This window comes from Pimephales promelas, chromosome 9, assembly GCF_988280905.1.
Source record: "Pimephales promelas chromosome 9, fPimPro1.hap1.1, whole genome shotgun sequence".
Classification (NCBI taxonomy): Eukaryota; Metazoa; Chordata; class Actinopteri; order Cypriniformes; family Leuciscidae; genus Pimephales; species Pimephales promelas.
Genome location: NC_142777.1, coordinates 16981615 through 16991077, shown reverse-complemented (window position 1 = coordinate 16991077; position 9463 = coordinate 16981615). Strand labels below are relative to the sequence as shown.

The following is a 9463-nucleotide window of genomic DNA, read 5'->3' as shown; positions in this document are numbered from 1 at the left end:
GGATGATATGGGGGTGAGTATATAATCAGCAGAAGTTTTTCTAAAATTGAACTATTTCTTTAAACATAGACTGACGTTAGCTACAATTATCTTATGTAATGCTAATGGAATGCCTAAATATACCACTAAATATATAAATTAATATAAATGTATTTCCCATTCATGACCTCTTATAATAAAAACAAATAAAATAATACTTAAAGCGAATAATAATAATAATAATAATAATAATCGAGGACACATCCGAGTAAGAAATGAGCTTTAGCATTTATTTTTCTAAAACAATTAAAACATGCTATCTGTAGTGATATGGAATCCAACATTCCTTGTAACTGTTGTACATAGATTGTTTTCATTATAACATTTTGAAAATGTTTTCCAGGGCTAGACCCAAGGTTGATCACATTTTACCATCATGTTCACTGAAATACCTGAGCGCATTAAAAATTTGATTGGTCAAAGTAACTTGTAATATTTAGTCTGCTATTCAAGCCGTTGCTTATTCTTAAACCAACAATCATCTCCAATCATCGTGTTAACCAATCACGTGGCAAGGGCCCAAAACAATTCTTTCGCTGCTATAGTAAACAATAATCTGCCCATTTCAATATTATTGTCAGTTAATACCCTGAGCTTCTTGTGTAGACTTAACCTAGTTCCTGGGTCTAAGGCCAGCCGAATACAGTTCCAGCTTCTGGCTCTTCTCAGTGGCTCTGGGAGAAAAATTGCTATTTTTTGTTTGGGAACACCAGTGGCTGGCTGTGGATTTGGCCAGAACACAGACAGGCCTGCTTTCCACGAGACACCGTACGCTGAAGTCGTTCTGTGTTGAACTAATCTGTTTGGGCAAAGCCTATAAATGCAGCACACATATTAGACTTAAACGATACCATCAGGGCACTTGTTTGAGACGAATCTGAATACAATGCTGTACACTACTGTATATAAGGGGCTGTTATATTAGGGCATTCAACCGTAATGCATCTGCTTGGGTTCCACAGTTTATTTTGGGGTAATAATCTCAAGGCACAATAAGCTTTTTTTTTTTTTTTTTTCGAAATGACTTCCTTCTAAAAAGCACATAGCGGTGTATGTGCTAGACCTGGACTTCAATCCTGTACAGCTTGTATTTAATCAAGTATCTCAAATAACAATTACACATACATTTCTGAAACAAACAAACATATCTTACATATCTACAGTCAGATGCGTAAATTGGTGCAATAATGTAACTAATACAACAGCGAGCATTCTTTGCGCTATATTACATATAGTATATCGTTACCGAATATGGAGGCTATATTTAGACATGTTTATATAAATATAGATATACATAGATTTATATGTACATGTATTCAAACACTGCATAAAGCATGAAATAAATAAATCAAAGTGATTGAATCTGAAGGAGGATACGATTTGCGAATAAGAGATGCTGTATTAGAACTAAAGTAAAACTAAAGCACAGAGTTATACAAAATGAACAATCTGCAATATAATCTGAAGTATCAAAAAATCTGCACCACATTTACCCTTGCAAAATGTACAGTTTGGGAGTGCTGGAATGACTGTGAGGGTGAATGGGTTGAATTAGGAGGTCTGCTGAGTCTGTTAAGTTGGGGATTGGGGTGTCATGGTCAATTTAGGTGATCCTGCTATTTCACCTCCGAATGTCACTGATTTTAGAGTCTTCCTGCTCGGCAACGGCCGCATCTAAATTGGCGCGCCGTGGGCCTTGACTCCGACTTCTCGTGTGGGAACTGAACCCGACCTTGCCGGGTTTGTCCCGGTCTCCTTGTCGAGCGCCCTTGTGGTGCTCCCCCTCTGAATGAGAGGAAACCGCTGGACGTCGCTCAAGGACGCCTGGCGCTGGAGCGGCGGTGATAGACGAACAGAAGCTCAGGCTGTCGCACAGAGCGCCCCAGTTCTGCTCGCACTGCAGACGCACGCTCCGGGTAATGGCCTCCTTCACCTCCTCTCCACAGCTGAGCAAGATGTTCACCAGGTCAACGTACGGCCTAAGAAAGCAGGATGATAGCGGTCAGTCATGGTAAAAAAAAAAAAAAAGTGACGCCTTTACTTTAAAATAAGTTTACGGAAAGGTCTCGAGTTTTTAACGCTGTTGTGTTCATTATAGGCCAGTTCTGGAAAAAAAGGTGCAAGACACTGCAATGACAGGTCATGTCACCATTCTTTTTGGACAGGACAAACCGACTTTTCATGAGCATGTTTAACAGCTGCTCCTCGAGGCCCTCAGGACAAACTTTGTGCATTTACAGAACTTTATGCAAGTGTTTTTAAATGGAAAAATACATTAATTGCCTGGAGACAGAGCGCTAACCGAAAATAACACATTGAATTTGATGTTATAAAACAGCATTTATTTAAAGGAGTAGTTCACTTTTTTTAAAAAAACTTTTGCTGATAATTTACTCACCCCCATGTCATCCAAGATGTCCATGTCTTTCTTTCTTCAGTCGAAAAGAAATGAAGGTTTTTGATGAAAACATTCCAGCATTTTTCTCCATATAATGGACTTCAATGGGAACCAAACGGTTCAAGGTCCAAAAGACAGTTTCAGTGCAAACTGCAAACTGTTCAAAGGGCTTTAAACGATTCCAGGCGATAAATAAGGGTCTTATCAAGCGAAACGATCGCTCATTTAATAAATAAATAACAAAGTTTAAGTTTTATAAGCTCAAATGGTCACTTTGCTCTGTGATGCGTGTTCGTGACTCTCCTGTTCGAACTCGTTTATCAAAATGAGCGAATTTTTTTCCGTGTCATTTGGTTCATTTAACGAACAAAATTAACTAAATGACTTGGAAAAAGATTAGTTTATTTTGATAAACGAGTTCAAACAGGAGAGTCACGAACACGCATCACAGAACAGAGCAAGGCGACCATATGAGCTATAAAACTTTGTTATTTTTTTTTTTTTTTAATGAGCGATCGTTTCGCTTGATAAGACTCTTATTCATCGTCTGGAATCGTTTAAAGCCCTTTGAAAAGTTTGCAGTTTGCACTGAAACTTCTTTTGGACCTTGAACCGTTACCAGTAAAGTCCATTATATGGAGAAAATCCTGGAATGTTTTCATCAAAAACCTTAATTTCTTTTCGACTGAAGAAAGAAAGACATGCACATCTTGGATGACATTGGGGGTGAGTAAATTATCAGCAAAAGTTTTTTAAAAGTGAACTCCTTTAATAAACAAGCTCCCTCGATCTAATCACAATTACTTTTGTGTTCCACAGTATATATGAATTATTGTACTATAAAACAAAAATGTATTTCTTATAATACAGAAAATATGTGCCAATTTTACTATATGATTCGAAGTAATTTTAAAATAATGCATGAGGATTACACTGTAAAAGACATTAACAAAATAGAATAAAATCGTTGATTGTGACCGAGTCGCAAACCTCAAACAACAATACTGAAGCACACAAACAGGAATGCATATAGTATGTTCAAAAGAGTAGGGAGATACGGAAAACTGATAAGCTGAGCGTGATACCTACCCTTTGGGAAATAGGTCTTGGAAATGTATCATCTCCACCATGACATTGACATTGTCTTTAGCAGCTGAGCAGAGGTTGTGTTTCACGTAGCATTCCCGTTGAAGCTGGAAGACCATCTCCTTTATGGCCAGGCATTTTCGACTGATGCAGCTGAACTTGTGCCTTAAACCGTGAGCCATGCACCTTAAAGCATCCTTGATGAAGGACTTGCCCTGTGAGCATTTAAGACAAAGTCTTATCAGATCTGAAGTCATAAACAGCATTTCTTTCTCTGTTCTAATAGGGCAAGTCTCTGTACAGACACACATCTTGAGAGCGTATTACAGGTTTGAAACCCTCTGCTTCAAATCCACCATCACCTTGTGAAACACGAGCCATATTAAAAGGCAGTGCCATCCAGGGTCATCGTCTGGATGCGTCTGAGGTAGAGGTCTTCACGGGTCCACTTGGATCTGAAAACCCGAGGTGCGACCCGAGACCTGAGCGGGGTTGGGTCCAAAACTTCGATGAGTGCCTCAGATATGGGTCGGGTTTGGTATTGGTGGTCTCTAATAAATTTAGAATAAATGTGTTTTTCCGAATGGAACCGAGAAGACTTGAATTCTTTTCTCGGTATTTAACAAAATTGTATTATTAAAAGGAACTGTGTGCAAGATTGTGGCCAAAACTGGTACTGCAATTACTTTTTAAAATTAGGGTGTATCCCCCCCTTCCCCCATGACTTGAGGTTGCCAGATATGCTGCAGGTTCCCACAGGAATGTAGGCTGCTACAAGGAGCTTCCAATGGCAAGTGACGAGTCCTACACAGTGAGTTTTTTTCTTTTAATGACTAATTTCAGACTTTAAAACAAAGTATTTCGAGTTTTTTGGGTTTAGTAACGTTAGAATTGTTTTATCCGATTTCGAACACGTTTGTATCTGCAGCTGTGGTAACTAGAGAAGAGCTGGCAACCCGAAAGCAGCAACACTTCTGACTCTGTGATTGGTAGATCGGTGGAGGGTGACGCATCAGAACAAAACACAACAGCAACATCAGTCAAGGGCTGCGACTTCACTTTTTATATGACAATATCCTAGTCGGACTACTGTTGTCACTGATAAGTATTTGAAATGAACATGATTTCTTAATGTCTGTGATATATCAGGGAACAATTATGATTAATTGAAATGAATTTCTTGCATACAACTCCTTTAAAGTCTCCCTGTAGTCAATAATTTTATCCCTTAAAACTCATCTTCGATCACCAAAATTACATATTTAACCGTTTTTTTTTTTCTGTAAAAAATTCTTCATGCTTTAAAATAGCTTGAATGTATCTCTACACGCTTTAATATACCAGGGTCTATGAATATGCTAATTAGCCCTGCCTCCACTTCACTTACTGAGGTAAACGCTGCACAATGGTATTGCTCTTTACAACGTCAGACACATAATGGTAATTTTGCTTGACTATGTTATTAAACGGGTAATAATGTTGCTAATGTTACACAAACTATGTTCCCATTCGCCATCTCAGTCTGCCTTCTAAAAATCATCAGAAACGCTTTGAAGAATGAACAACTCAAATTGTCAGTGGAGAAAGGCATATAGTTCATCATAACATCATAAAATACTGCATAAACCCGCAATATTGCTAAATCTACCAGATTTTTCATATCAACAAAAAAAAATATATATCTCGGGATATCCTGCCATCTCTCGAGACTCCCCTGCTAGTTAACTGTTAATGATATGCTAAAGCCCGCTGGCACGTTGACGTTATTAGATACAAGGAAGTTTGTGACGGCAGAAGTCGAAAACACATTTGAATGGCTTGCTATCGTATTGTAAACGATTATATGGTCGAATGTGTGACTGACCTGACGAGTAAACATTACGGGAAGCGTGCAAGCCAGACGGGATTTATACTTTGTCAGCATACGTCGCCCATAGACCCTCCCCTCGAAGAAATCAGGACAGAAGAGGTTAAAAGTAGACAAAAGAGGCGGGAATGTGTCTCCCTGGTCCGCTTGTGATCCGATCGACCAAAACGCATCTTAAAGCAGCACTTTGCAAGATTTCCGTTTTTGTCAAATGGTGACCCCTAGAGTCGCCGTGGAGTACTTTTACTGTCGTAAAAAGCACTCACGCAGAGATGTCTCTGCACTCACGGGCTGATCCCCTCCCCCTGTATACCGGTACCTGTTCAGTAGGATAGAAGCCGTAACGAGTGGAAATAAGGTGTGGCCCCTTTAAGAGCTGCGCCCTGTTGAACTGTCGGCAGTCTGTATTGTATGCGCCTCAAACACCGCATGTATATGCTGCCAGGTTATTTCTGTTTGATGTTTATTTTAGCAGATCTTCCTTGCCGTAAAGCAATTCGTTACATCGCGAGACCTGATATCACGCGACACTTCCTGATACTGCGGCCGGCGGCCCAAGGCTCAAAGTTGCAAGTGTGTTTTTTCCGTTCACAGGCAACAGGGGGGCAAGACGCCCACCATTCAACCTGAAAATAGTCATATTGCAATAACCATTGCAATAACTCTGAAGCTATTCAGTTAAAGGGTTAGTTCACCCAAAAATGAAAATTCTGTCAGTATTCACTCACCCTCATGTTGTTCCAACCCCGTAAGACCTTCGTTCATCTTCGGAACACAAATTAAGATATTTAAGATATTAAGATCGCTCCTGCATACAGTCCATAGGCTTCTTGAGGGACTGGCTCTTGCTGTCCTCGAAAAGTCATTAAAGACATCGTTAAAATAGTTCAAGTGACTACAGGGGCTCAATCTTAAGTTTATCAAACGACGAGAACATTTTTGTGCGCAAAACAACAACAAAAATAACGACTTTATTTCAACTATTCGTTTATTTCTCCCTCTGCGCGAGTCAGGTTACTAGTTTAATAGCGTAAGCTTCTGTTATTGTACGTCACACGCATCACACACACATGACCAGCGTCGGCCAATAGTGAGCCTACGTGTGACGTAGCTCTACGCAATCACACTACGTTAACTGACTTACAGGCTCATGGAGAAGGAAGTGAATAGTTGAAATAAAGTCGTTATTTTTGTTGTTTTTTTGCGCACAAAAGTGTTCTCGTCGTTTGATAAACTTAAGATTGAGCCCCTGTAGTCACTTGGACTATTTTAACGATGTCTTTTCGGGGACAGCAAGAGCCAGTCCCTCAAGAAGCCTATGGACTGTATGCAGGAGCGATCTTAATATCTTAAATATCTTAATTTGTGTTCCGAAGATGAACGAAGGTCTTACGGGGTTGAAACAACATGAGGGTGAGTAAATACTGACAGAATTTTCATTTTTGGGTGAACTAACCCTTTAAGGTAATAAAACTGCATAGTGCTGCTTAAATACCAGGTGTAAACAGGGCTTATGACAATGGTATTATCTCACTATTTCTAAGTTTTCTCTAAAGCCGCTCTTCTACGCGCAATGGACTCGAGGTTTTTCTTTAAAAAAAATGTATGCACGTTGGGTTTGGGTAAGAAGTGATTCGTGTCGGGTACAGATTTTAGGACCCGAGAAGACCTCTAGACTGAGGGGGCATGAACCCCCCCGAAGGACATTACCTGCGAGTCGAACTTTCCAGCATTGTGCAGGAAGGTCATGCAGATTTCCTGGAGGCCCCGAATTTCACAGGAGTTGTTCTCGAAACATTCGAACACACCGCAGCCAACGTCTCCTGCGCTCACAAGACAGTGCTGGATCTCAGCTGTAGAGATTAGAAAGGGAGAGCATGTCATTAAGAGCTAAATAAAGAATTTATATAAATGAAAAGCAGATTAGAACTCTATTTTCTCGATTATCTCTACAACAGGTCTATATTTATGTAAGAAATAAAATTGCTTTAGAAATATCCTTGACAACCTTTTACCATCATGCACACACATGAGCGCTGAGGCCTATTTTCGGGCTTTGTTTCTGCTGTGAAAATTGAAGGACTGTATTTAGGGGACAAATTTAGCAGAGAGAGCGCTGTGGTAATTAAGGTATGCTATTAAAGTCCATCAAACTGGGAGGCATCTTGCAGTAACTGCCTGAGATGTGGGAAAGCAAGGTTAACCGTATATAGGGCAGGACGAGATTGCTTTTACCTTGCTGAGGAGATTAAAAATGACTACTGAGTTTTTAGGAAATAGAGACATGGAAATATGAAAATGAACAAGTCACACTCTCTCACCAATTCCAATTATATCTGCAACGCACATTTAAAGGGCAGCATTAAGCGTCTTTTGACTTTTAATCGGAACTGATAAAGGCAGTTCTGATTCACCAATAACTACTAATATTCAGGAAAGTGATTTTGCTAATCTGAGGCACAACACTTCACTTGCTGATTTAGAGAGTGAGAAATCTGTGAATGCTATCTATGTAGATCAATTGATGATAGATCAGATCAACTCACAAAAACAAACATTCAGTAGTATTTTCATGACTTTATGATCAGATCAGCAGTTTTTATACAATTATAGTTTGAGATGTGTCCGTTAGTCATGTCCTATTACAGAACAACAGTAAGAGAAAAGCTGCCTGTTTGTCCTGTATTAAACTATATTTATTAAACATTTTAGTTGTACAACAGCAACCAGATGGTAATACAAACATTTTGTAGGCTATATTGGGAATTTAAGTACTTTTATTTTATAATGAAGAAATTCTGTGCTGTAATACGCAACAAAATCATTTACTCTAATGCAAGGAAAATAGTTAATTCAACTTGTAAAACTAACTGAAACCCCATTGTGTCAGTATAAGCCCAAAGCTAAAGGCAAAACAGTTCATGAAAAGTAAAAAAATAAAAATTGCATTATTTTAAAATGTATTTCTAAAAATCTCACAAAGGCCACTCATGCTTTGAGCAAAGCAACTTGGATGATAAAATTGAAATCCAGACTGATTATTTGTCTTTCTCTAACATCACATGATTTGTGCCAATCTGACTGCCAAACATTGAGTGAAACATCACACTCTGATTTTGCTAGCTTGTGTTGGGAATGAAAATGGATCTTGCGCGTAATTAGACTAACCTACTCTGAATCAGTCAATCCTATGCGAAAGTTGTCAACATCTGATCCCTGATTTGACAGCCTTATTTCATAGTAACGTAGGTTATGGATGGGATGGGATTGAATCGCCCTGTTGCCGTGAGAAAGGTTAACTTAAGTGTGACCCACCTCTAATGCAACACGTAAAGCCATTGCATCACTCAGATCCACATTACAGGTTTAACTTGCTTGTCAGCGCAATGCAACACAAGTTGGGCACGTCTATAGGCTATTTGATGCTCTATATAGAGATCACTTTGAATCGCCACTTAATAATAACACAAGCAGAGGATGTCGCAGCCAAACACTAATCCACTGTGCGCTCGAAAATAAGACACACACGCCACGCGAACCTGACATGTCACCGAATATCTTTGCATACCTTGTGCCATGCTATTAATAGTTTACGAAGGTATTGGATTTCTCTACGTGTGCTAGGGATTGACGATATCTCGTCTTCCTGCGTAATCGGAACACGTAGAGCAGCGAGTGATAAGATGTGCATTGGCCGGTTTCTGACCGCGCGCAGCTCGCACGTGCCCGCACACACAAGACTCACTTCGGGCTGGGATCACAGCTTCACAACACTTGCATTAATTCTCTTACCTGTATTTTGTAAGGAGAGGCGTCCCTTCTGACTGGCCGGTTTCTCGGGGTGACTCTCGTGAACATCAACATTATCCGTTCCCACCACTTCCCCCAAGACGGAGACAAGTAGCAAGGCTAGTGTACATTTGATCAACATTTCTACGCTCAGTTTTCTCGATGAATAACGACAGGCTGCCAGCCTGGGATCTGGTGTGGATACTGGTCGACGTGACAGAGCGACCGTGTGAGAGTGGAAACGGGATGGATGCTGGATATATTTCCTAGAGTCCGGGTGTCAA

At 39.9% G+C, this 9463-nt stretch overlaps 1 protein-coding gene across 1 annotated transcript; it reads right to left on the bottom strand.

Moving 5' to 3' along the window:
• Positions 1-248: 248 nt before the first annotated feature.
• stc2a (stanniocalcin 2a) lies at positions 249-9463 on the bottom strand. Its single transcript, XM_039648477.2, has 4 exons — positions 9183-9463; positions 7101-7243; positions 3527-3738; positions 249-2018 (listed from the first exon to the last, which is right to left on the bottom strand). Exons 1-4 carry the CDS (start codon positions 9319-9321, stop codon positions 1661-1663), a joined length of 852 nt encoding a protein of 283 aa, XP_039504411.1. The 5' UTR covers positions 9322-9463; the 3' UTR covers positions 249-1660.